This window comes from Phaenicophaeus curvirostris, chromosome 17 (assembly GCF_032191515.1).
Source record: "Phaenicophaeus curvirostris isolate KB17595 chromosome 17, BPBGC_Pcur_1.0, whole genome shotgun sequence".
NCBI classification, from domain to species: domain Eukaryota; kingdom Metazoa; phylum Chordata; class Aves; order Cuculiformes; family Cuculidae; genus Phaenicophaeus; species Phaenicophaeus curvirostris.
The window spans coordinates 5415070-5442122 of record NC_091408.1 but is presented as its reverse complement, the minus strand read 5'-3'; the positions used below and the strand labels follow the sequence as shown (position 1 = coordinate 5442122).

Genomic DNA, 27053 nt, shown 5'->3' with positions numbered 1-27053 from the left:
GGTAGGGAGAGGGGGAATGGTTTTCAGCTGAAAAGAGGGAAGATTGAGATGAGATCTTAGGAGGAAATGTTTTGCTGTGAGGGTGGGGAGGCCCTGGCCCAGGTTGCCCAGAGCAGTGGTGGCTGCCCCATCCCTGAAAGTGTTCAAGGCCAGGTTGGATGGGGCTTGGAGCCCCTGATCTAGTGTGAGATGTCCCTGCCTGTGGCAGGGATGAGGAAGGGAATGGGCTTTGAGGTCCCTTCCAGCCCAAACCATTTCATGGTTCTGTGTGGGACAGCACAGCACCCGCCCAGCACCCAGAGGAAACTGAGTCCAGGCCAGGGTGACCCCCAAAACCAGTGCTGATGCATCAATAGGTAGGAGATGCCCCCCCATCCCATGCCCCCCCCATCCCATCCCTGCAGCACTGGAGGGCAATGGGAAGAGAACTGGGAGCAAGAGGTGCTGCGCCTTTACACAATCCTGCTTTATTTACCCCTTTGTACAAAACCATTTTCCCCGCTTTATTTTACAAAGCTGCCCCCAGCCTTTGGGGAGGGCAGGGAGAGAGGGGGGACCCCACAACCAGGGAGTGCCCATCCCCTCACCCATCCCATCTCACCTCCCCTGGGGCCCCAGGGCGGGCGGCAGCAGTGGAGAAGGGGTGAGGGAAGCCCAGGGATGGGATCTGGCATCAAAACCCAGTGCCTCCGGCACACTCTGCCTGCAGCTCCCACCTCGGTCCCCATCCTGTGCCGCGGAGGAAGAATAAATAGGCTCAGTGAGTAGGTAAATTCGGTACTACAGATAGGGCTACAGCTTGATATATCCTCGCTAGATAAAGAGGAGAAGGGAGAGGGGGCCCCAAGCTCCTCACGTACCCCCAGTCCCCCTGCGCCAGGCGCGAGTGCTCAGGAACTGGGTCTGGGTCTGCTTGCGGCCGAGGGCTGGGGGCTCCGGGGGGGGACGCTGGGGGCTGCGGGACAGGGAGCAGCAGCCTGGCCCCCCGGCCGTGGGGAGGGGGCTCTGGTGGCTCAGCCACCCCCTGGCAGGGCTCCCCACTCTGGGTGCCAGCACCCCACCTGGCCGAGCTCCTGCTGTCCCCCAGCTTTCAGCACGCCCCGAGCAGGCGGCCTGGGACCCACGGTGTTCCCCAGCCCATCCCTGTCCCTCCAGCCCCCAGTGCTGAGCACCATGGGTCACCGCGCAGCCCCCAGCAATGTCCTTGAGCCCAGGTCAAGGCGCAGCTCAGCTGAGCCCCGGGCTGCGGAGCCAGCGCCACGCCGGGCTCTACAAGTACGTGTCCTCGCTCTCCCGGGAGGTCAAGCTCTCCTTGGACTGGTGGTGGGGGGAGACCTGGGGGTGCAGCAGCTCCCGGGCCGAGCCGGGCGCCCCATTGCCCTCGGAAGCAGGGCCGTTGGCGGGGGTGGCCAGGCTCTTTTCTCGGCTCTTCTCCTTGCTCTTGCGGGCTTTGGGAACAGGAGCAGGGCCAGAGGGAACGATGATGGAGGGGACGGGCTCCAGCGCCTTGCGGGTGGGGGGCTCGGCCTCACTGATGGCCTTGGCGCCGTGCAGGCGCGGGGGAGACTTGCACTGCAGCTCCCCGTGCGTCTCCCGCCACTTCTTCAGCTGGATCAGGTGCTCCCGCTCGATTTGACGCTCCGTCACCGGCAGCTCGATGACCTGTGGGGGACAGACTTGTCCCATCAGCATCTTCCCAACCATGCCAGGTCTGGGTAAGGGGGGGCAGATCTTCCCTCCGGGGCAGAGAGTGCTGGATCCATCCTTGGGGGGGGCAAAGCCAATCCCAAATCCAAACCCTTTGGGAACTGCCCCCCATGCAATGCCAGTCCTGCCCCCCCAGAAGCCAAACAGTCCAGCGCCAGGCCCCCAAGTCTTCCCCCAGAACCTCACCTCCTGCACCAGGAAGGTCTCCTGCATGATCTTGGGGCTGAGGGCCCTCAGCCTCTCCATGGTCTCATACTGGCCCTGGCAGGACTTGAGCTTGTCTGAGGAGCCCAGGGTGTGTTTGAGGAGCACCAGGCCCACACGGAAGATGATCTTCACCCCTGCGAGGGAAGAGGTGAGGCGGTGAGTGCCAGGCAGGACAGGATAACGCTGCCACTATGTTCCTCACGTGCTGTGGTGCCAGTCCTGCTAGCAGTCAGGACACGCAAGAAGGTGGATTTGGGATGTGTGTTCCCCCCTAACCCCCAGGAAAAGCCCTGTCTCCACCCTAGGCATGTGTCTGCCCCAGACCTGCCCCATGCACCAGGCAGAGACAAGCAGCCACAGCAGCGCTCCGGCCGTCCCCATATGCCACAGGGGCTGCAGCCAGGAGGAAGATGGTGAGGAGCTTCTACCTTCACAGAAGAACATGTCCCAGACGCGAAGGACAGAGCTCCAGGGCAGCGTGCGGGAGAAGGCGCACATGAACCACTCTGTCATGTAGAGGATGGGGTCGATCTTCTGCTTGCTCAGGTGCTTATAGGCCACGGGCGAGACCTTGTGCAGCAGCGAGAAGAGGATCTGCCCATCCAGCTGAATGGCCTCCTGCAGGGACAGCACCGAGAGCCCCATGCAGCACCTTAACCCCAGCCCCGAGATCGGCTCCTCAGCACCCAACCCCAGAGGAGAAGCTGCCCACCCTCGAGACCTGGCTACAGGAGCAGAACTGTGCCCCATGGATGCCACTGAGCACTCCATCCCCAATTGCAAGTTGCTCCTGAGGACCACGGCACAACAAGGAGACCACAGGAGCAACCTGCAGCTCCCCAGACTCTTTTTTGAGGAGCTGGGGGAGCTTTTGGTCTGGAAACCTGGCAGGTCCCTACCACCAGCAAAAGACCCTTCACTCACCAGCTTCTCACTGTAGTACCCGGGCAAGTACTTCTCGCAGATCTGTACCAGGCACCAGAACGCTTGCTGCAAGCCAAGGGAGAGCAGGTGAGCACCCAGGAGACCCCAGGACGCCCCTCCATCCACCACCCTGCCCCCAGGGACCACGGGAGGAAGAGGGAATCACACCTGGCGCCAAGGGGCACCCACACCAGTTGAGCTCTGGGGTAAACGGGTGCCATGAGCCGAGCATCCTGCCCGCCAGCAACACCCTGAGACACCCACAGCCTCCCGCTGGCCCCAGTTCTCAGGCCAACGTGTGTCCTGCCCTCCCAGACACGCTCCTACCTCAGCTGGCATGTGCATGAGCAGGACGGCGGCGATGGGTGCCTGGGCCTGGCAGTAGCCCTCCTCGGGGCGGTACAGCGTGTAGGCCTTCAGCACGCGAAACAGGTCCTGCTGCCTGCAGAGACACCCCGGGCAGGGAGAGGGGACTGAGGGAATGGACATGGCCCAGCAGCCTCCCCCGCGGAACCCAGCAGGCTAAATCAATACTCTGGGCATCGCAGGCAGCCTCCACGAGCCGGGATCAGTCGCTGGCTGTGATCCCACTTCCACACAAACCCATGGCCATAGGACACAACAACCAGGGCTCTGCTTTGGGAAGCCCTGCCCATGGAGGTCCCATCCTGCCCAGACCCAAGGGACGAGGCAAGGAGATGACCATCTCTCAGGGATGCTGGCTCAGAGCGAGCCGTTGTCAGGCAGGAACACGAGCACAAGGGCACAGAAACTCCTCGACATGTGCGCAATGGCATTTCCTTGGTGAAGCAGAGGCCACAGCCAGCCGCCTCCACCCTCCTGCTGCTGCGATTCCCACCCCACCAAGTGACAGAGCTGGTGCCGAGGGCCGCGACCCACACGCCAAGCTCCTAGGAAGCAACCCTGCTTTCAGCCCATGCCTGGATGCCCGGCGAGCTGGGGGGCAGTTAGGACTGTGAGGGACACGAGTGGCTCTGTGAGCTGGGATGGAGCTGGTCCAGCCCAGGGGCTACCAAGAACCAAACAAGCAGCAGCTCCACTTACCCGTGGCCTCCGCGGGAGACAAACATCTCATGGAAGGGGAATTGCCGATGGAGATCCCGCTCGATCACATCCAGCCACTTCGGTTCCCCTGGGAGGAGATCCAGCTCCTGGGGAGAGGAGGGTTGGGTGAGTGACACCCTGCATCGGCGTGGCGCTGGTCCCACCCTGGTATTTGGAGCCCACAGCGAGCCCAGGGGAGCCACTGGAGTGGCCACAGAGCTCCCACAAAGGGAACAAGCAGCATCTGGGACCCCAACAGACACCCTAACTGTGGAAGGAGAAGAAGCCACCGCAGCACTGCCCCATCCACCAGGCCTTGAACAGCAACACTCATAAGAGTCATGGAGTGGTCTGGGTTGGAAGGGACCTCAAAGCCTATCCAGTCTTACGCCCCTGCCATGGGCAGGGACACCTCCCACTGGATCAGGGGCTCCAAGCCCCATCCAACCTGGCCTTGACCACCTGCAGAGATGGGGCAGCCACTGCTGCTCTGGGCAACCTGGGCCTCATCTCAACCTCCCCTCTTTCAGCTCAAAATCGTTCTCCCTTGCCCTATCCCTGCACTCCCTGATCAAGAGGCTCTCCTCAGCTCTCCTGGACCCCCTTTCAGTACAGAAGCTACTCTAAAGTGTCCCCGCAGTCTTCTTCAGGCTGAACAACCCCAACTCTCCCAGCCTGTCCTTGCAGTGGAGGTACTCCAGCTGTTGGATCATCTCCGTGGCCTCCTCAGGACTCGCTCTATCATATCTGTGTCCTTCCCATGCTGAGGACTCCAGAACAGAACACAGACACTCACGTCAAACTTGCCGATGTTCTGCTCCAACTTGACCTTGCTCCCGGAGAGGTACTGCCAGGCACGGCCCCGCAGCGAGGGCGGGATCCCCTTCTGGCACCGCAGCCGGATCTGCGAGGAGAGACGCAGTGAGTCACGGAGCAGTGGGGAGCAGCGATGGGAGCCAGGCCCAACACTGCAGTCACAGGCTGCTCCTGTGCCATCCCTGCATCCCTAGGGACAGGATGCCACGTGTCCCTGGTGCTGCACAGACCTACAGGGCAGCGCGGGGACGTGCAGCCTGAGACCCTGCTCTCCTCCGTCTCCCCAGCATCGCTCCCAACACACCAGCATGAGAGAGCTGCGAGGGCAGCAGGAGCTCAGCTGAGGCTTTGTGGCTTGCAAACTGTTCCAAAAGAGCCCAGCCCTGCCTCAAAGCAGGATCCTGCTGGGAGCCGAAAAAGCAAACACTGGAGCCAAGGCAGGGAGAGGGTGGCTCCCTCCCCAGCCTGTCGTGGCTCATGGGAAGCACTGGGGATGCAGGAGAGGGCTCCCAGCCCATGGAGAGCAGGGAGGTGCGCCCTGCCGAGCAGCTCGGCCTTCCCACCCGCTTATCCTAGGCGGAAGAGCAGGCCTGGTCTCAGCTCCACGCACGGCCAGCTCTGTGTCCACAGTCGGTCCCCAGTTTCCTTGGCACAGGGCACCAGCCAGGAGCAAAGTCCAGGTGAGGCAGTGCCCAGCGGCTGAGCTGGAGCTGAGCCGGCTTCACACTGTGCTGCCAGCACCCAGAGATCCTACCCATCCCACTCCAGACCCTAGGATGCAGCAGCACCATCTCCTCTCAGCCAAGACCTTTGAGATCATCAAGCCCAACCGTACCCATCCATTATCCTAAACCAGATCCCTGAGCACCCCACCTGCCCGTCTTTTAAACGCTTCCAAGGATGGGACTCCACCACCTCCCTGGGCAGCCTCTGCCAGTGCCTGAGAATCCTTTTCATGAAGAATTTTTTTCTTGATGTCCAATCTAAGCCTGCCCTGGTGCAACTTGAGGCCATTTCCTCTCATACTATTGCTTATAACTTGGGAGCACAGCCCAGCATCCACCTCGCTACAACCTCCTTTCAGGGAGTTGTAGACAGCAGTAAGGTCGCCCCTCAGCCTCCTTTTCTCCAGGCTAAACAACCCCAGCTCCCTCAGCCGCTCCTCATAAGACTTGTTCTCCAGCCCCTTCAACAGCTCTGTTCCCTTCTCTAGAGGCACTCCAGCCCCTCAATATCTTTTTCAAAATGAGGGGCCCAAAACAGAACACAGGATTTGAGGTGCAGCCTCGAACTGGCCTTTCAGCACATAAAACCCTGCAAAACCCCAGCACAGCTTCTGTGCCTCATGTCCCCACACGGGTGGCACGTGCCCACGGCCGGAGATGTGCCAGGGCTCTGTAAGCCATGGCCTGTTGCTCCCAAAGCCTCCCTGGGCCTCTCCTGCCTACCTAAAGCTCCTTTTCCCTGCTTGCCAGTGTAACCCGGGAGCAGGCGGCTGTGTTTCCAAGCAGCCCTGCCCAGCGTGCCGGTAATGCCGCGTCCCGGGAGGCTTTGCTGCTCCCTCACTGCAGCGCTGCTTGTTTATCCGGGCAGGTCCCAATTCCTGCAGGGCTTTTGTGCTCGCAGGAAACACGGCGGGCGATGCCCAGGGTGGCTGCGGGCAGCGCTGCCGCTGCTGACAGCTCCCTTTTCGAGCCGGCTCTCCTTCCTGCTGGCTAAGCTGCCAGGAAGGAAGCTGCCTTGCTGGGTTTTGGTTCGGCAGCCCCTCCAGCTGGCGAGGCTCCGTGCAACCGCAGCCAAGCAGCGGAGCTTCTCAACCCCTTGGCTTTGTACAGGCTCCTGCCATCGCCCCTGCGCAGGGAGCACCTGGTCCCCAGGATCCCACCAGGGAAACAGGAGCATATCTGGACTGAGGGATGCTGAAAGCAAGGAGCAGCCAGAGCGCTGCCCACACCGAGAGTGGTGGGAGCTGCCCACGCATCTGCTCTCCTCCAGCCTGCCTGGAAAGGGCAAGGATCAGCACGCGGCGCTGCTGCAGCTCGAAGCTGTGGCTCTGCTGGGATCTGGGACACCAGACCTTCTCATCCACTTGGCTCTCCCCAAGCTGGGAGTACCTGGCCCCCAGGATCCCACCATGCCCTCCCAGCAGGGCATCTGAGCTGAGGGATAACGGAGCAGGTAGAGCGTTGTCTGCACCAGGAAAGCGATGGGAGCTGCCCAATGTGTCTCCTCTCAGTCAGTCCTGCTGGAAAGGGCAAGGATCAGCAGACGATGCTGGCACGGCTCGGTGCCGCGGCTCTGCTGGGATGTGGGACACCAGAGCTTCTCATCCACTTGGCTCCATACTGGGTCCTGCCACCACACCCATACTGGGATACCTAGACCCCAAGAGCCCTCCTTTCAGAGAGCCAGGAGCATATCTGACCCTGAAAACACAGAGGCAGAGTGCTGCCTACTCTCGAGAGCAGCGGGAGCTGCCCACGCATCTGCTCTCCTTCAGTCTGGCTGGAAAGGGCAAGGATCGGCACGCGGCACTGGCACAGCTCGGTGCCGCGGCTCTGCTGGGATCTGGGCCAAGCAGGCAAGGGAGGGAACGTTTCAGGATCCTGGAACGGTGCAGGTGTGAGCGAGGCCAGCAGGAGCTGGCCCAAGAGACCCCTGGGCCTCCAGCCAACCCCAGGCAGCCAGAAAAGCATCAGAGTTTTTCAGAGGTCCAGGGAGGTTCTCCGGAGCAGCTGCGCTGCGTGGTCCCATCCCAGAGCTGCCAGTCTCCTGCCAATGCAGGAACAGGTGACAGCACTCAAGGGCAGGCCTGGCACCCTTCCCTGAGCAGCCCCAGGGCTTCAGGCACGGAGCAGCTCTCTGGAGCAGCCCTCAGAGGCTCTGGGCACGGTTTTGCACTGCAGGACAGACCACACAGCCCATCAGCCCCACGGAGCCCCCCCCAGGAGCTCAGCCCAAGAAGGAGGGGGCTCCTCTGCCAGACGTACAGCTGCCAGAACACTCCCCCGAGCCTGGAGGCCGCGCTGCGGCACAGCTGGAGAGCAGTGGAAACAAAGTGCCCGCCTGCCACGTCCCGAAAAGCTCTCTTGAATCCTTTGCAAGCAGCCAAGAAACAGCTGAGGGATTCACCAGGCATCGAGTGGGGACAGCACTCCGGGAGCATAGCACACGGAGCAGTGCCAGGAGGCTCTGCCAGCGGGGAGGAGGAGACCCTTTGGCCGCTCACAGGCACCGCTGGCCCATGCCAGCACACTTCCAGACACAGCACAGCAACCCTAGAGCTGCTGCATCCCTTCTCTGCCTCGTTCACAGGCTCCGGAGCTCCAGAGAACCAAGCCACAGAGCCAACCCGCACACAACCACCATGAGTCTCCTGGGGACCCCAGCTTACAGAGCAGCGTCACGCACATTAGGCTCAAACATTTCCTACTCAGGGCTTTTTTTGGTCTATGAAATGCTCAAACCAGAAGTTTCCATGAGCGAACAATTCCCATAGCTGTCTGCAGGCAGCCAAAGAGCCCAAGGAAGGCTCCAGCCCGGCGGGGAGTGGATGGGGGCAGGAACGGGCTGGCTCGGGGACCACAGGCTCAGCCCCCGCAAGTTCCAGCTTCCCTCCCACATCACGGGGAGGGAACAGCATCACCAGAAGGCAAGAAGCCGGCTGTGGGGAGCTGGTGACAGGCAAAGAATCCAGGGGACACCTCTGCCCCCTCTCAGCCGCAGCGGACACAGCCACCACTCACCTTCTTGTGTTTCTTGGCCATCCACTTGTCCCAGTTGTTGAGCATATCCAGCCACTTGGACTCGCGCTGCCGCAGCACCTCCAGGGGCACCTCCTCCAGCCTGCGGGGTGCAGAAAGTGGACGGTTAGCATGGTGCGAGCCCGCCTGGCTTCGCAGAGCCCGCTGTCAAGCCCAGGTGCCCCCACGGCTGGCTGCCTGCCCTCCCGGGGGAGCAGAGCCCCGCCAGAACACGCTCGAGAGCGCCGGCGTTTCAGCAGCTGCCGGAAGCGCTCGCCGCCCATGAAATCACCAGCACAGCCCCTGCTCCCCAGCAGATGAAACCCTCTGGGGAGCAGCTCACGCTGCACCCACCGTTTCGCCGAGCATCCCTGGGGACCTGTGCCCGGAGAGACAGGCACGCAGGAGGGCGAGGAGCCGGTGAGCACCACCAGAGCCGTTAGCGGAGCCGAGCAAAGCCCGATCCCCCCGCCGGCGCTGGCTGCAGGCAGAGAAAACCAGGGCCATGAGCACCATGTCAGCCGCACGGCCCCGGACAGGCGTGCGCTCCAAAAGCCTGGCGCTGCTCCAGGCCCGGCACCGAGCCCGGCCTAGGGTCCCCCAGGAGGGAGAGGAGTATTTTCCAGCAACGGCTTAGCCTAGCCGGGGAATCCGACTTAACCCTGCTGAGGCAGGCGGCCATGCGGCAGTGACATTGAAGCGGCCCTACAGCCACGAGGCCACCACACCGAAGCCTCCAGGCCCCCATCACCCTCTGTCTTTTATCAGGGAGGAGCTGGGGCAACAGACAGCTTAACCAGGTGCTGGACATGGACATCCTGAGAGAGAGGGAGCTCCTTCAAACCATCAGTGCAGAAAGGTCAACTTCAACAGACTCAAAGCCTTGCCAGGCTCGTCTCCACACCGCCCTGTGGCTCTGCCCATCCTGGGAGCAGCCAGATCCTCTCCCAGGACAGTGACCCAGGCATCGAGCATCCCCCGGGAAGGTGTAGAGCACCAAGCCCCGCTCCAGATTACACAGAATCTGCCTCATCCCAGACTTCTGTGCATGAGGAGCCAGAGCGCAAGCAGCATGGAGAGCCCAGAGCCACATCCAGCTGGGAATGCTGCCCCATTCCCTGCCCAGCCCTTCCCACCCACCGCAGCGGGTCAGCGGGGCTGAACCCAATTGTTGTGGAGGGCAAACCCTCTGCAAAGGGCAAACCCTCTGCTTTGCTTGGTCCGGCCACACCATCCTCCCCAGCTCTGGCTGGGCACGGCCAGAGGTGCAGCCTGGCATGGGGACCGAGGGAGCGCTGGCCTCGAGCTGGGGCTCTCTGAGGCGTGGGAAGCTCGGGAGCGCTGGACGCTGGATCCAGGAGTTGGCTATCAGCCTGCTGGAGCCCAGCCAGCCCGGCCTGGAAGCCGTTACAGCTGATGGTGCTTGGCAGCAGGCACAGAGCAAGGACCAGAGGCGTTTCAGATGGCTGGGACAGGAGGACAGGGTGCGGGCACCCCAGGCTGGGAGGTGTCCCATGTGGAGAATCATAGAATGGCTTGCTTAGAAGGGCCTTTGAGATCACCAAGTCAAAAAGGAGTTCCTCAGACCCACGCTGCGGGCGCAATCCCAAGCTCAGCCCTTCCCGGTGCCCCCAGTTCTCCACAGACACCGGGGACACCCCGCTTGCCTTCCCTGCGCTTCCCCAAAACTCTTCCAGCCAGAGGCACCCCAGTCCTGCCAGTCACAGAGAGAGACCGTGCGCTCCTGTTCATCCACTCCCAGACAGATGGGAGCAGAGAAACGCCCCGGAGGAGGGCAGGATTGGGCCCCAGTGCATCCGAGGAAGGCTCGGTCCTTAGCGATCGCAGCTACTGCGCTGGCTGCACCCCCACGGCCACAACCAACGCCAAGAGCTCTGGCCAGGGAAGTCGCTGCCTGCTGAACCCCGGAAACACAGACACAGACCCCGAGCGCCCTGAGAACACAGACACGATCCCCAAGTGCCCAGGGGACAAGGACACAGTCCCCAATTGCTCTAGCAGATAAAGATACAGACTCCAAGTGTTCTGGGACAAGGACATTATCCCCAAGCACCCCAGGGAACAAGGACGCAGTCCCCAAGCGCCCCAGCAGACAAGGATATGGACCCCAAGTGCTCTTGGGACAATGACATGGTCCCCAAGCGCCCTAGGGAACAAGGACACGGTCCCCAAGCACCCCAGGGACAACAGCTGGGATACATAAAATGTCCCCAAAACACAAGGTACAGCTGGGCCAGGCAGGAAAGGCCACCCCACTCCCGTAGTGCTGAGCCGTGATCCAGGGTCAGGGTTTACTACCCGGAGCGCTGCACCTTGCCCAGCGCCAACAATGCAACCTCCGGCATCTTCGCTCCTCGCAAACCCGACGATAATGCTCACAGGCTTCCAAAGGGCCAATGCTTTGCTCCCTGGGGATGGGGAAACTGAGGCACTGGAGCCACCAGGCAGGCAAACTGCAAGGATTCCGCTCCTGGCACTATCCCAACCGGAGAGAAGCGGGACACCACACGTCCCCGCCGCGACACTGTGCTGCTCTGGGCGTCACTGCGAAGCCACGGCCAGGAGGGCAAACCCCAAACACGCTGCTGAACCAGCTCAGGCTGCCCGGAGCACATTCCTGGGTGCCGGCACCGCCCCAGGGACCCAGCACCTTGGGCTGGCGTGGCCAATTCCAGCCATCCCGCTGCCTCCATGGGTTATGTTCAGTGTCTCCTTGCCAGTGGCTACTGATGGCACTTCCATCCAGTGTTTCCTTGCCAGCGGCTACTGATGCCACTTCCATCCAGTGTCTCCTTGCCCTAGCTCCTTGCCAGTGGCTACTGATGCCAATTCCATCCGGTGCCTGGGAGCCAAATAACGGCCTGGGCATTGCCGACAGCAGCCAAGAGCCATCTCCCGCTGGGATGCAGCGCTCGGAGCAGGAGAGGCCTGGAGAGAACCAGAGCCAGGCCTCGGCGCTGCCACGGCTCCCGACGGTGCCGGAGGCAGATGCTGCTCTCCAGCCGTTCCTCCTCACGGATGCTGGACGGACGGAGATGCCGCAGCGGCTCTCGGGGCTCTCGCTCACGTTCCGGGGACGCAGGGTGGCCCCAGCCCCGAGCTCAGGGGGCTCCCTGGTGTCCCACAGCCTGTGGCACCGGGACACGGGAGGATGGGGACCCTTCACGGGGCGGCACCGGCCCCTCGGCGGCCACACCGAGCCCACCGGCTGCCCGCTCCCCTCCCGGTTACCGGAGCTGCTCCAGGCTCCCCTCCCGTTACCGGCGGGGTGGCTCAACATCCCCCACTCTCCCGCTAGTACCGACACCGCTTCCCACTGCTTTTACCGGAGCCGCCCCACCCCGTCACCGGCCAAGCCTCCACTCCCCGTTAACGGGGTCCTCTCCCCCATTACCGGTGCCCCACCCTGTTAAAGGAGCCCACTCCCTCGTTAGCGGAGGCCCCATCCCCGTTACCGGAGTCGCCCCGTCCCGTTATCAGAGCCTTTTCTGTTACCGGAGGCCCCATCCCCGTTACAACAGCCCCTCCCGTTATCAGAGCTTTTCCTGTTACCGGTGCCCCCCCCACCCCGTTACCGGAGCCGCCCCCCTCCCCATTACCGGCCTCCTCACCCCCGTTACCGCTCCCTCCCCGTTACCACAGCCGCCCCGTTACCGGATCCCCGTCCCCGTTACCGGTTTCCCCCCTCAGCCCCGCACTCACGGCCCCTCGGCGCTGCGGCTGCCCACGATGAAGCCGAACTTGTCGACTCTCCGCTCGTCGGTGCCGCCGTTCACCTCGGAGTCGGAGCCCAACGAGCTGAGCTCGTCGGCGGCGGCTCCTCCCGGCTCGGCCAGGCTGTCCCGAGCCCCGGGCAGCCCCGCGCCGGCCTCGCCGGGCCCGCGGCTCTTGGCCATGGCGGCGCCTCAGCGCGGCCGCTCCTCCATCGCCGCGGCCACGGCGGCGGCCCCGCCCCCGCCCCGAGGGCCAATCACAGCGCGCGTAGGGCCCGCCCCCCGCCCCAAGGGCCAATCATAGCGCGCGTAGGGCCCGCCCCCCGCCCCGAGGGCCAATCACAGCCCGCGTAGGGCCCGCCCCCGCCCCAAGGGCCAATCACAGCGTGCGTAGGGGCTGCCCCTCCGCCCCAAGGGCCAATCACAGGGCGCGTAGGGCCCGCCCCCGCCCCAAGGGCCAATCACAGCGTGCGTAGGGGCTGCCCCCCGCGCTATTAGCCAATCACAGCGAGCAGATTAGCCCCATTGGCCGAGAGGGGGAGCTGTCAGTCAGAGCCCAGCACGGGCTGCAGGACGGGGAGAGGGGGGTGGCAGGGATGGGGTGGTGGTGGGAGCGAACTGGGACTGTACTGGGAGCAAACTGGGAGTATACTGGGGTGGTGGCACTGGGACTGTACTGGAGTAGCACTCGGAGTGTACTGGGGTGGCACTCAGACTGCACTGGGAGCAAACTGGGAGGGTACTGGGGTGGCACTCGGACTGCACTGGGAGGGTAGGGGGGTGGCACTGCGAGTGAGCTGGGGGGAGCTAGGACAGCACTGGGAGTGTACTAAGGTGGCACTGGAGCGTACTAGGATGGTGCTGTGTGGCACTGGGAGCATACTGGGATGGCACTAGAAGGGCAGCAGCATCCCCTCAGCAGTTCCTCAGCACCCAGTTACCGCCCTGGAGTTTTAACCGCACTCAAGTGTCACACCACAGTCCTGCCTGGCGGTGCCAGCTTAACCTGTCTTCCCGAATGCTCTCCCAACTCCAGAGACTCCAGTTGCAGGATGCAAGGTGTAAAATGTGTTCCAAGAAAGCTCTGCGTTCAAAGCCTCCTTCCTATCCCCACACACCGGAATGTGCTTTACTTTCAGGAATAATGGAGCAGCACCAGGGACATTTTCACAACCCTTTTGTCTGCCAGCCTTTCCTAGAAAACAAAAGGATTTCCCGCAGTGAACAGCTGAATTACAGCGCCTGGTTTCTTCTGTAGAATCATTAAGGTTGGAAAACACCGCTGAGATCGAGCCCAACCATCAGCCCAACCCCACCATCCCTACCAAACCGTGTCCTGAAGAGCACAGACTCTGCCAAAGCACAGACTTTCCCAAAGCCCATCCACGTGCTCCCAAGCCAGGCACGTCTCCCTCTGACACACTCAAAACCCCAAGGAATCCCAGAGGCAGAACTCACAGCACGCGGCAAGTTTATTACAACAAATCACAGGCTGTAAGGGAGTGGCAGACCCAGCTCTCCTCTGCTGCAGGGAACAGCCGCGGACGCTCATGCCGAGGGAGGATACAATTCCAGATCAGGGTCAGCAGAAGAGCTCGTGCGGAGAGATGGGAGACAGAGGAAGAACAAGGGGCTTAATAAGTAGTTGGGAAGGCAGAGGTTTTCAATTAGAACAAGGCTAAATAAAGCAGCAAGCGCTGTCCGACAGATGACGTTCTTTATCAGTGAGTGTTGCAAAAAGGGAGCTCGACTGAGCTGGGCACGACCTCAGCATCCACAAGGGAATTCAAGGGCGAGCCGGCCCCGGAGCAAAGCATCGATCACTAAGACTGCTGCTGCCGTTACCTACAAGGTCACTACACTCACACAGCTCCAGGGCTCTGCCAGCCTCCCCCCCTCTCTATCAGCCGCCCAAACACAATCTCCCTCTTGCACCGGAGCTGGTGGGTGGATGCAGCGGCCCTGGAAAGGCTGGAGGACTCAAAGGGTTGGGGTTACACAAGAGGCAAACGCAGCCATGTTACATCTCAAAGCTCCACGGCTCCTATTTCTTCCTGCCACCTCTCTCTTTGAGGGCCAGGTGAATCAGCGAGCCACTGGTCATGTTGTAGTAAGCCAGGGAGTTGGAATCCTTGATGAAGATGCCCTGAGGGGAGGAGCAGAGACAACAACAGTCACAGCAGAAATATGAAGGCTCTCTTCCCACCCCTGAGGCAGATGATGCACTCCTGGCCCGCTTCTCTGAAAAGGGCGAGGGCGGCACTGCAGGCTTGGAAAGCCCTGGAGAGATCCCAGTGCCTTACAAGATGAGCAACTGGAGGAGGTGGGTGAGCTGGGAATGATGCAAGGGGGCAGATATACACCATATATATACACAGGGACAGAATCACAGGATCATTAAAGCTGGAAAAGATGGCTATGAGACAGAGACCACAAGAAATGATGTTGTTTAGGCTCCGCTCCCCTCCAAGGATTTTCTCCATTAAAAACAATGATCAGCTAAGCTTCCTTTCTCGCCAAGGGTTAACGCACTATCTGCCCACAGATGAACCCCCAAGGAGGCGGGTGCCCAAAGTTCACTGCTCGGGAAGCAGGTTGGGCCTGTGCACACGCTCAGCTGGAAAGAAGTTGTAAACAAGGAGCAGGGCCTTTCTAACAGCTCCAGCTTCAAGAGGACAAGAACAGAGCCTTTTCCCCTTCGTGTTTTGGAGAAAGCCTTCTCAGAGCTGCCAGGGCTTCAAGATGCTTTCACCAACCTTCCAGAGCAGACAGCAGTGGGAGCAGACTGCTGTGTTTGTGTGTCAGAAATAACGTAATGGACTGATTCCATAGAAAGCTATTGCACTCCGGGGAAACATCTGCTGCAGTGACAATGTGAGGATCAGTGGACATCACCTATGAAAGGCCTGTTCTGCTGTGACAGCGTGCAGTTCTGTAACCAAGCATGCACTTGGACAGGAAAACCATGCCTGCTGCTCTTCCCAGTACCTCAGGAAGCACACAACACCTTCTCATAAGAGATAACTTTGTGTGTGAGAAAGCACCGAAACACAGCAACTGAAGGGCTTGCACCCACCTCGTACTGCAGCTTCTGCTTCCCAGCTGGCATCCCTGTGGCCTCGTGGATCTTAACCTTTATCACAGACACCTAGGAAGCAGCAAAGAGCTGGCTCAGGCTTTTCCCTGCTGGGCAGATGACCGGCACTGCTCCCCAGCCACGCAACCTCTGGGCAAGGGGCTGCAGCGCAGGGAACATCCTGAGTTCTACAGCTCCTGCCGTGCAGGTCAGCTGCTGTTCTCAAAGCAAAGACATTCCATAACAAACCCACAAGGGACAGAGGCCAGGTTAATGAGCTACAAACCTGATCTGAGAGCGGCAGGGTGAACACAAGCACTTGGCCGTTCAGCTTCCATTCTGTCTTGTCCTGCATGTTGGGAACCTGGACTTTGACCGTGACCGGACCCTGGAGGAAACAAAGATAACGTCTCTTAGGGCAAGAAGGCTCAGAACTACAATAAAAGAGCAGGATATTATTTATAGAAACTCAGCGGGAGACAAGTTATTTATCTCCAACCCTAGCCACGTAGCTCAGCTTCTCAGTAAACATACGGAATTGTATTAGCCTCCATGCTGAGAAAGCTACTTCCCTACTGCCACAATAACACACTCGGCTGGATCTCTCCTGCGAGTCCCTCCTCCTGTGTGCCTTTCACCACACATCCCAGGCATTCACAGCACGGCCGAGCGAGCGTTATGAAGTATTACACGGGAGACAGCTTCTCTGTGCAGATGTCCAGGAGAACAGCCCAGCCTTCTTAAAGGGCTTAAAACTCACCCCCTGCTGACAGCACTCCTCAGGAAGGAATTCAGTCTAGCAGTGAGTTCAGGTTGGTATGGAATGTATCACATACCATATGATCATGCTGACAGCGATATATTAAATCTTCTTGACCCTCTAGATTAGCAGTCCTCTACTTAAAAGCTTATTTGCAGCATTAGTTCTTCTTTACATTACTGTAAATCCACCTCTCCCTGCCCTTAATTAACTAAACCTCCATGTACATTGTCCTCTCCGGTAAAACTAAAGGCAGTTTGGTTTGCTCAGGGATGACACTGGGAAGCAGCCAATTCCACAAGTCACTCCTTTCTGCGCACTAGCTCCCCTCTGAGCAGCAAACAGGCTCCACATCCCCCTGGGCAGAGGGGACCGAGCATCCAGCAGCATCCAGAGCCCAGCAGCCAGCCCCCACACACCTTGTTCCTGCGCAGGAATTCCTCCTCTGGAATCAGGCTGTCCTCACTCTTCAGTTTCTTGGAAACTGGTTCATCCTCCATGGGCGGCGGCGGGTGAACAGGAGGCATTGGAGCTGGGGACGGCACCGGAGCCACAGGAGGCGCAGGAACAAAGGCTGGAACAGGATGGAGGGATGCAACACAACTTGTGGTCACACACCAAGTATATAACAGACAATCCCTTACACAAAAACTCTTTTAGCAGGCCAGAAAAGGCTGCAAATAAATGCCACGATACATGGAGGAAGTTAACACAACCAACAGTAATGTGCACACTTCAAACATTAGGAGATATTTTCTGTTGGGAAACAGTCCAGGAAAAGACAAGTGGCAGAAGGCTTCCTGCAGAAAAGAAAATGCTCCCAGTCTGGCATGCAGCGGTGCCAGCACCTCGATTTAACAACAAAATAAGGAGAAAAAAAAGGAATAATTGTTTTTTGACATTGTGATTTTCAACTCAAAAGCACCCAGTGCTACAAAGCTGCCAAGGGAAGAGGCAGAAAATAGCTCTTCCTCCTGTAGCAGCAACTTCTGTAACACGCTGTTAACACCCAGCAATGCGCTGGCAGTTCCTCTTCATGTTGGTTCCTTTTGGGAAGCAGCGAGGATTCTCGATCTTCCTCTGGGCAAGCGTGCAGGGACAAGGTCACAAAATGGACAAGAGAACTCAGTATTTCATGCTGCCAGAGGAACCCTGGAGCCTCACAGCAGGATAAGTCACATTCAACACTCCCAAACGGGACTTAGGGTTTGCAATCCCAATTATCAGAGGCAGAGAAGGAAAAAAGAATGCAACTTCAAACCCACATAATGCAAGAATTAGCTGGTAATTAAGCAGAAAAAGGGGAAGCCACTGACCTGTGGGTACTATCATGGGCGGTGGGCGGGGGGTCATGATGGGAGGAGCAGAGGGCGGCATGGGGACCACGTTGATGCGCGGGGTGTGGATTATTGGTGGCATGGGGGTGGCTATGACAGATCCCGGAGGCAAACGGACCACTGGAGTCATCGGGGGACGAGGCATGACTGGAACTGCAGAAACCACAGCGGCACGAACGGGAGGGGGCATCTGGAGAGAGAGGGAGGTTTTCCTTACCAGGTACATGCAGCAACACCCAAGTGTTGTTCACAATCCTAATTAAAACCACCAGGGCAACACACAGAGGATTCTGCTGGGCAAAGACTCCCTGGGAGCCTCAGCGAGCCTACCATATGGCCGGCCCAGGCTGCCTGCAAACTGGCACAGACCCTCATTAACAGATGGAAAGGTTCTTCCTTCCCTCAGCAGCAGAACCCCTGGGGCGGGAACACTGGGCAAATGAGTCACCCGTGACTTTCTTACCTTCAGCTACTGTTGTTCTGCCTCTCCCCTTTTTGTACCTAGAAAATGGCTCACACCCATTCCTCAGTTGTGCTCCCTCCCTCCAAGATCCCTCTGCCCAGCTGATCAAGCCTTTTTGGTTACTCAAAAGGATGAAATGCTCTGCTTAAGCTTTGTTTTTCATTGATAACACCAAGTTCAATAGGTTCCTTTGAGAGTTTAGGAGTCATTTGGGAACATGAACTTCATGCCCTGCTGTTATAATCTTTGACCTTCATCAGGAGTCCCTTCTAATTAACTATGGGCACAGTCATTTGCTTTTGCAAGCTCAAACACTCACTGTGGGCGGACGAGGAACAGATGTGATCGGCTGAGCGCTGGGTGGGGGGTTTGATGCCGATGAAGGAGGAGGTGGCTGGGGGATTTCATTGGGTTTGCTGGGACCAATCTTCTCCTTGCTGTCATCTTCTGGCACCAGTCCCTTGGCCTTATGAATGGCTTCGATTTGCTCTTGGAGAGTGATATTGGCCTGAGCAGCCTGCTGTGTGCGGGCCATGCTGCCCGAGTGGCCATCCCAGGTCACCTGAGATGATAAAACACACCAGAGTAATTCCAGCCTGGCCAGACTGCAATGGGAGCTGCAAATAAATTGAGAGCAGCACTAGAGCAGGAACCAAGTTCAAGAGGCTCCCGTCTCTCTGAGTATTCATAACACTACAGAAACCTATTTAAAAATAAAGTTCCCACTCTACCTTTTCCTCTGGCTTCTGGATTTCTTCTTCCCCAATCTTTTTACCAATGGCAGTCTCCTCTACACCAAAGATATCAGTACGGCGCTCTGCCAGCTGCTTCAAGCTGCTTTCAATATCCAAACCTGCAGGCAGAAAGAGGAACTCTTACCTCAAGTGATATAATCAATAATGATCAAGCCTCTCGTAAGGATCTTGAAAGTGTTTGGTACCCAATGGCCGAGTGCTGCATCTGACAGCTGCTCGGCAGCAGCCAACCCTCTTTGCCTTTCACTTTACAGAAAGGCCTCAATGTGCTAATGACAAATGTATCCATGTAATCAGCACGCTGAGGGCATCAGACAGAAAGCTACATTTAAGCTGGTCCTTATCGGCAGGACCTGGGGGAGTGAGGAGTGTGCTAAGAGTTCACAGAACTCATCTAGCAACAGGGTTTTGCAAGCTGTGTCAGATGCTGACCTGGGGCATAAACCTCATCATCGCTCTGCTTCTCGCGGATGGATCGATCACGCTGCTCCAGCCAGCGAGGATCCAGGAGACCAATGCGCATGTGTTCTTGCATTTTACTGGCAGGAATTTTCTCTCCAGTGATGGGGGAAACAAGATACTCATCTGGCGCTGGGGCAGGTGGTAATGGTTTTGAGGCTAGAAAGACAAAACCACACTGTTAAAAAACACCTCAGAGGACGGATGCAGCCTAGAAACAAATGCTTTTGTGATAATTCAGGAAGAAATAAAAGGTTTTCTTCACCATTCTGATTTACCTTTGGGATCGTAATCTTTCCGCACAATGACCTGATCTGGCGTGGGCGGAAGAGGTGGTGGCATCGGGGTTTCTGGAGGAGGAGGAACCTTCTGACCCTCATCTTCATCATCTGAGCCCTTAGTTAGGAAAAAACAAATCATAACTAAGTTTCTGTAGTCAAATATCAACCAGTAAGATTTGAGAAAAGCATAAAAGTCCTACACAGCGCCAGAACTGATTTTGCAGCTTCAAAGCAATGAAATGCATTTTGCCTCTGGAAACCTACGCTGCAATGGTTCCTCTGGATAACCATAATTCAGAAACTCAGTGGACCCAGAAGAGGAAGCAAGTACTGCTAGGCTTCCACAGTACCACAGCGCAGCAAGCAGGGGCTTACGGTGAACCTTCCTTCTCCTTGTTACCAGCAAAACTGCTTACATACAGCGAGGAGAGGAAGAGCCTACAATGACTCATCTTCCAGACTGTGCAGAAGAAAGCCCAAAAAGCTTGATCACAGAAATACAAAACCCACACCATTCGGTGACAGAACTACTAGATTTCTCTCTTGGAAATTGTTTTGTCATGGAAAACATTAGAAATACCATATTTCAGCAGAACATGTTGTTTTGAAATCCAATCGGAAGGAAATCTCACTTCCTCAACTTCTTACTGCGAAAATGAAGGGCATCATAACCCACAGAAACTTGACAGGACAAAAGTGACACCAATTCTATCAGCAAGTTACCTCATCCATGTCCTGCACTTGAGTGTCTTGATCCAGCTGGGCTGGAGGCTCCTCTGTTTTCTCTTGCTTTTCATCTTCCTCATCTGACTCCACCTCCATCTCAACCTCCTCACTTTCCCCAAACTTTTCATAACGCTCCTGGATCAGGATTCGAGCTCCCAGCTCTTCTGGAGTGGTGGGAGGAGGGAAATTCCCTACAGTGCAGAAAACAGAGCTTCTATGCCTCTAACCCATTTTGTTGCTCAATGCATAAACAGAAATAAGAGTTCCTTGAGTAAAAAGCAGATTCTTTACAAAGCAGTGGCACAAACGCCTCCTGGGAGCCAAAATGAGTAGATGGGAAAGGGTGGAATCTGTACAGATCAACATCAGCACGGCCCCTAAAAATGAAGGCAGTTATGGGGGAAAGCACCACTAGAAAGCAGGACAAGTTCTATTGTCTCAGAAGTAGAAAAGCAGACACTAGTGAAGTCTTGGACTTTGCAAGGAGGACACTATTGACTCCAGACAAAAACCAGCCCTGCACGCTATCACTAGGCAGCTTTCCCCCTTAAGAACATGCAGCCGTAAACCCCAAGGTCTGTCTAAAAATGGCACTTCTGGACACAGTTTCTACTCCAAGGGAGCAGAGTTTCACAGAGGTTACAACACTCAACTTCAGTACCTTGCTCGCTGGGCTGAAAATCAACTGTTTCCACAACCACAAAGTCATGCCAGTCGATCTGGGCATAAGCAACACGTTCCTTCTCCTTCTCCTCCTCTTCCTTTTTCCTCTCTCGCTCCTGGAACTTTGCCCACTCTACTCTGTAATACACCTGCACAAGCAGACATAAATCAAGCACCAAAGGTCAGTAGAGAAACGCACCACAGCCATCTCTGCAACACCCAGATGGTTCCACTGCCAACCTCTTCAGGGCAGACACGCAAGCACTACTACAAGAAATAACTGTATTTCATTCAGAAACTACCAGATTGGCTATTGATTATCGTGCTGCACCAGCTTGGGAAAACGGCTTTCTAAAGCTGGAACCCCAGGCTTCCTGAGCTAAGAGCAAGCAGACCAAGTATTGCATGAAGCTTCACAGCCAACAGTTCACACTTTATCACACTCCTGTAACACTCTTCCAAAGGAAAAGCAGTTTTGCGATGAAGACAGAAGTCAAAGGAAGGACTGCGAGTGACTGAGGTGTCACCGTGAAGTTGTCCAAGAAGGAAACATTCCACTCTAACACAGTGGAAATGCCATTGTGCATTCTCTATGCTTTCACAAGTAAAATCCCACAACATGAGCGCTGTCAAGCAATTTAAAGGCAAGAGAAGGCACTCCGGATATTTGTGTTTGCTGTCACTAAGTCAGAAACATGCAAGGATTTAAAAATCAAAAAAGAACTGAAATGCTTCAGCAATTTAGCAAAGTTTTTATGTAATACCTGATCCAGGACCTCCTTGGGATTTTCAGCCTCCTTCTTCAGCTTGAGGAGCAAGCCTTTTGGTGGGATCAAGATCTGAAATGTATTTTGTACGATAGTTGGTGACAATTCTTTTTGCCAAAGTCCCCTTAAAAGCAATGATTCTCTTTCCACACAGACAAAGATATCAGCAGACCCCTTGAGCTGTGTTCCACATATTCTGTGGAAGCCCGCATGACTTATTCCTCATCCTGGCACTTAAAAACATTCACTCCCTCCCTTCCACTTACCCTCTGTATTTAAACCCCCCAACTTTTACTTCTGACAGTGTCTGATACACTTACAAACAGCCCACTGTGTCCAGCACTGCACACTGCCAAGAAACACAGAGGACATTGGTCTACTTTGAAAGTGAGATCTGAAGAACGTGCAGGCCTAGGAGCCCAGATTACCAGTCTGGCTGTTTTGGAAAGCTTGAGGAAGCTTCAAACAACACAGCTGCTGAAAGAAGCAACTGGACAACAATACAGCCGAGAATACCTTTGTGTACTGCTCGACCAGCTTAGTGAAGTAGTTAAAAAGGCTGTGCTGGGGGCGCAGGAAGTCAAACTGATAGTTCCGCTGCTCCTTCTGCATCAGCTGCGTCAGGAACTGCCGCCCATTCCGCGCCACAAACTGTGCTGTGAGCTTCACCACATCCAGGTCAAAGGCAGAGATCGAGGGAGGGTCTGCAATGAACTCGAACTCCGGAGGAGGCTCTTTGGGAACAACTGTCTCCTGGATCACCTGGGCCTGCACCTGCAGAGCAAAACGGAGAGGGCTCAGTGACTGAAGAAAGACACTGCCACCAACACTCAGGAGAGCCTGTTTTTCCTTCAGAAAAACTGCGTGGAAAGTCACATCAGTCCAGATATCCTGAGAGCTGGAAGGATGAGAAGCATTAGTACCACACACAGTGTACATTTGAACGTCTGTTTGGGCTACTATAAACGAAACATTGCTCCAACAGCCAACAGAACCAGAAACTATCAGGGCTTCACCGTAATTCAACCTGCAGAGCCTGTAAAAGACCCAGACTCCATCAGTGCCCTTTCTACACCCAATATGTAGAGCGGCACAGTTTAAGAAGAGCAGCAACACTGTGTGCGTACTCTGCATTCTGAAAGAAAGTTGATCCTTCCAGCAGAAAATAAGGAGATTTTTCTACAAAATGGTGCATGCAACAAGCCCAAACTGAACTCCAAGGTCTCTAAAGGACTTGCCTATGGCAGGAGTCCTGAGCTTACAGTCCAGGTGATCACCTGCCTAAGTACCAAACAGTCAACACACAACAAAATATAACTAAAACAGATCAAGTAAAACAATCTATTGGCTGTTTGACACATAACTTTGAGTTATCAGCAGCTGGGGTTGTACATCTGCATAAAACAGAGCTCCAGACACTAAACTCCAAGACTCTCAGAGCTGCCCTTTAGCAAATACACAAATAACTCCTTCATTCTTCCAGACCTTCTGTTCAACGTCAGGCTGTGACACAACCAACTGGAAGCCAAGTTTTCGACCAAGAGCACAGAACACTCACCTTCTGCGGAAGCTGCTGCTGAGCACTTTGCTGCTGCTGCATGACCTTGGGAATAGCAGCTGAGGGCTCCTGGGCTTTGCCCTCTTTGAACTCGCTGACCTTGTGCCGGTAGTATGCATGGTAAGGATCATTGGGATTCAAGAAATTGAACTTGGGGTTATTTATTTCGTTCTGACGAATTCGAGCTTCAAATTCTGGACCATTTCTGGGGAGGAAAAAGATGCAATTGTTTAGGTGAACAGGCATTGACTCTAGTGTAAACACCTGTTTCTTTCCTACGAAGACACACTGATACTACTATAAGACGATTTTCTCTCCTACACAGAAGTTTACCTCTTAATAATTCACACCCAACACAGCAGCCAGTCATGCACACACAAATTAAATGCATTCATCCTGATTTAGTCTAGAACACTTCACAGTGAATATCTGAGACAGTTAAAAACTAACAAGTGTTTCATAATCCCATCTGGCTACATAGAAACAAAGGATCATTTACTGGATGAGACAACTGAATGGATGAGGTTTATTACAAGCTACTTTCTAGACCTATTTTGTTTGCTGTATTAACAAGCTTTTAGGACTAGTTTCATCTCCAGAAGTTTCACCTACGGAGGAAAGGAGGCATCCTCAGCTACACAGAGACTGACCACGCCAGAGCACTGCCTCTAGCAGAGCCCCAGGTTTCAGCTCAAGTCACCTCCTCTCCTCCCATCCAAAGCGCAAGCCATTTATTTCAGGGGAATTCGAGAAGAGGAGAGGCACAAAAAGCCCCGGAATCACAAAACACCAACAGTGTCATTTACCTGGCTACAAAGCTGGCAGTCTTGTCAACGATATTCCTGACCTCTGGGGGAGGGTAAATAATTCCCACCACAGGCTTGGCTGGTGCCGCTTCCTCCTTTGGCTCCTCTTCTGGCTGCAATAACAAGGTACAAACGCATGTGTATTTTCAATTTCAGTCCTCTGCTGCCTTGCAACTACAGCAGCTATTCATGAGGTGACGAGGTGGGGGGACAGAGGACACCTTCCACTGTCAGTCAAGATACTAAATTCAAAGCTAGAGCAAGAGAAGGAATTCCAAATAATATCAAGCAGCAGCAGGAGATAAAAGCTGGGCCTGTTGGGTTGCAGACCTAGGATAGGTTTGTTTTCAGTTGGTCCAGCTGGAAAATTCATCTCCCTTCTCTCTCAAGGCCCCCCCCTACATTGTGAATAACATCGTTAACACACCTAAGCAGACTGGCAATCCCACACCTAGCAGCAGCTTTGGAAGAGCCACAGCACTGCCTATTCCCTCCCCTGTTTCACAACACTACGATCTGTTTGCCCCCTGGGCTCTCGAAGTGGGAGATAATGTTTGTGTGCTTGACAAGGGCACCAGCTGCCAGGCGGGGGCACAGAGAGGGAACTGGGAAGGCCATTCCACCAAAAGAACTCCTCAGGCAGCTCCACTCTCTCAGCCTTGACCCTGAGCAGGTTTATAAACACCAAGCCAAGAGGCAGCGTAGGGGAATGCCTACAGCAACCAGGAATAACTCAGCCTTGCTAAACGGGTTTGGAAGCTATGAATGCATCCAGAGGGCTGTGTGACTGCGAGAAACCAGAGTCTGAAAGACTCACTCTACTTAAATAAACCATAGCTTTTAATGCCAGTCTGGTTGTATCAAAAGCTGTTCCACAGAACGAAGCTCTGCAGGGCATTCTCACTGATCACAGGAGGATCACAGCTGAAATCAGAAAACCCTCCCTGCAGTTTTATCCTTTGGTCTGCCTAGAAGCTGCTCTTTCCAGGACACCAAACACCAAAGATGTTTAACCTCTTCCCCCACCAAGCAACTTGTCTACAGGAAATTATAACTTTAACAGCAACAGTCAGGGAATTTTAAAATGCCCATATATCTGCTGGCTCCTCTAAATCCATGGGGCTCCAGAGCAGAAAACTCTCCAGTCACAACCTTAAAGCGCATTAAGAAAAGGAACAACAAATGTGTTTAGCTTCTGTTCCCACTCCCTCTGGACATCTTAAGGAGCTTAACAACAAGGCAACACCACACTTAAGAGACATTTTTATCTAACCTTGCCTTGCAAAAACACATGCATGAACGTCCCTGGTGTTTGTTGGGAACCACAACTTTCTAATTGAAGGCTAATTGCCTTAGCTAATTGTGTTGGCTACACCAAACTACCCAGGACGTTCAGTCATCCCTGCTCCCCATGTTGCCTTGCTGCATGGCTGCGCCATCGCTGATGCCAGCACAGGAAATTGTTGGAACAGCAGGGCAGGAACAGCTGCTTCCCCTTCTGGGAAGGCTGGGAAGAGGCTCCTGCAGAGATGTGTACGGCCGAGACAGAAATGAAGTGGGAAGGTGCTGTTGAGTGTGGGACTGCCACGCTTCCACCTGCACATTGACTCATAGAATAGAATCATAGAAACGTAGAATCACTAGGTTGGAAAAGACCCACAGGATCATAGAGTCCAACCATTCCCATCAATCACTAAACCATGTCTCTCAGCACCTTGTCCACCCATCCCTTAAACACCTCCAAGGAAGGTGACTCAACCACCTCCCTGGGCAGCTTCTGCCAGTGCCCAATGACCCTTTCCATGAAAATTTTTTTCCTAACGTTCAGCCTAGACCTCCCCTGAGAGCCCAGCTGCGGCTGAATGGGAACTGGGGATTGGCAGCCCCCGAAACACACAGCCAGCAGGACGGGCCGATAGGCCAGAGCCCAAAACAGGCCCGGCGAGCCCTGCTTACAGATTAAACCCGCGCATCCCCTGTCAGAGCACCCCGAACACCTCCCCAGCATCATCCCCTCTCTCAGAGCGGCCCGAATACCCGCCTAGGGCAGCCTCCCCCCCTCACTGCCCTCCCTCAGAGCGGCCTGACCCTGCTCGGTATCTCCCCCCCAGGCCGCCCCCCCCCCCAACGAGGCCCGACATCCCCCCCCGCCCCGCACCGGTTTGCTCTCGGCGGGCGGCGCGGGCTGTGCCGGGGGCACGGCTTGCACGGGGCCGGCCGGCATGGCGCTGCCTGGGGGCGGCGGGGAGCGCTCCCGGCCGGGGCCGCTGCGGGACCGAACGAGGGACGAGACTGGACCGGCGACACCAGCTCCGCGGCGGGCGAAATGGCGGCCGGAAGTGACGCAAAGGCCGACGGGAAGGGGGCGGATAGGGCGGGGTGGGAGGAACCATTAGCGCCTCGCGGAGGGGGGGGCGGAGGCGGGAATGGAACAGCCCGGGGGCGTGGCTTCCGGGAACGGAAGCCATTGTAAGGGGCGTGGTCTGTGGAAGGGGGCGTGGCTTAACGACGAGACTATATAGACGGACGTTGTCTCTCGCTAGGTGGGCGTGGCCTCAGGGAGGGGGCGTGGCCGTTGCGAGGGGCGGGGCTAAGGGGCTCGGCTTGGCGGTTGCCATGGCAACAGGCGGCGCCGTTCTGCAGCCCTGAGACCCCAAAACGGCGCCTCCTCGTACCGGTACCACGGGTACCCTGGCACCTCCAGCCCCGACCCGGTCCCACAGACCCCATCGCAGCTCCGTCCTGCCCCAGCCCCATCCCATCCCACCCCATCCCATCCCATTCCATCTCTGTCTCAGACCCATAGACCCCAGACCTGTCCCAGCCCACAGCCCACAGCCCATCCCCATCCTATCCCCATCCCATTCCTATCCCATCCCATCTCTATTTCAGACCCACAGACCCCACCCCTGTCCCAGCCGACAGACCATATCCCATCCCATCCCATCCCATCCCCATCCCCATCCCACCCCATCCCATCCCATCCTACCCCATCCCATCCCATCCCATCCAATCCCATCCCATCCCATCCCATCCCATCCCATCCCTGTCCTGTCCCAGCCCACAGACCACATTCCAGCCCCACAAATCCCACCCCAATCCCATCCCCATCCCATAGACTCCATCCCAGCCCCGCAGTCCCCATCCCAGGACCACCGACCCTATCTCAGCCCTGCAGCCCCACCCCAGGACCATTAATCCGGTCG

The 27053-nt window shown here is 56.4% G+C and overlaps 2 protein-coding genes across 2 annotated transcripts; both read right to left on the bottom strand.

Moving 5' to 3' along the window:
• Positions 1-448: 448 nt before the first annotated feature.
• Positions 449-12428, bottom strand: TBC1D10A (TBC1 domain family member 10A). Its single transcript, XM_069870712.1, has 9 exons — positions 12186-12428; positions 8466-8565; positions 4700-4807; positions 3904-4010; positions 3166-3280; positions 2839-2904; positions 2343-2532; positions 1894-2048; positions 449-1662 (listed from the first exon to the last, which is right to left on the bottom strand). The coding sequence occupies exons 1-9, from the start codon at positions 12377-12379 to the stop codon at positions 1270-1272; spliced, it is 1428 nt and encodes a 475-aa protein (XP_069726813.1). The 5' UTR covers positions 12380-12428; the 3' UTR covers positions 449-1269.
• A 1222-nt stretch (positions 12429-13650) lies between these two features.
• On the bottom strand, positions 13651-26194 carry SF3A1 (splicing factor 3a subunit 1). The gene is made up of 16 exons (XM_069870788.1): positions 26006-26194; positions 23848-23960; positions 23042-23246; positions 22000-22257; positions 21481-21555; positions 20715-20865; positions 20051-20244; positions 19325-19442; positions 19020-19205; positions 18564-18685; positions 18152-18394; positions 17349-17559; positions 16452-16606; positions 15559-15660; positions 15273-15344; positions 13651-14342 (listed from the first exon to the last, which is right to left on the bottom strand). Exons 1-16 carry the CDS (start codon positions 26069-26071, stop codon positions 14241-14243), a joined length of 2373 nt encoding a protein of 790 aa, XP_069726889.1. The 5' UTR covers positions 26072-26194; the 3' UTR covers positions 13651-14240.
• Between the last annotated feature and the right edge of the window lie 859 nt (positions 26195-27053).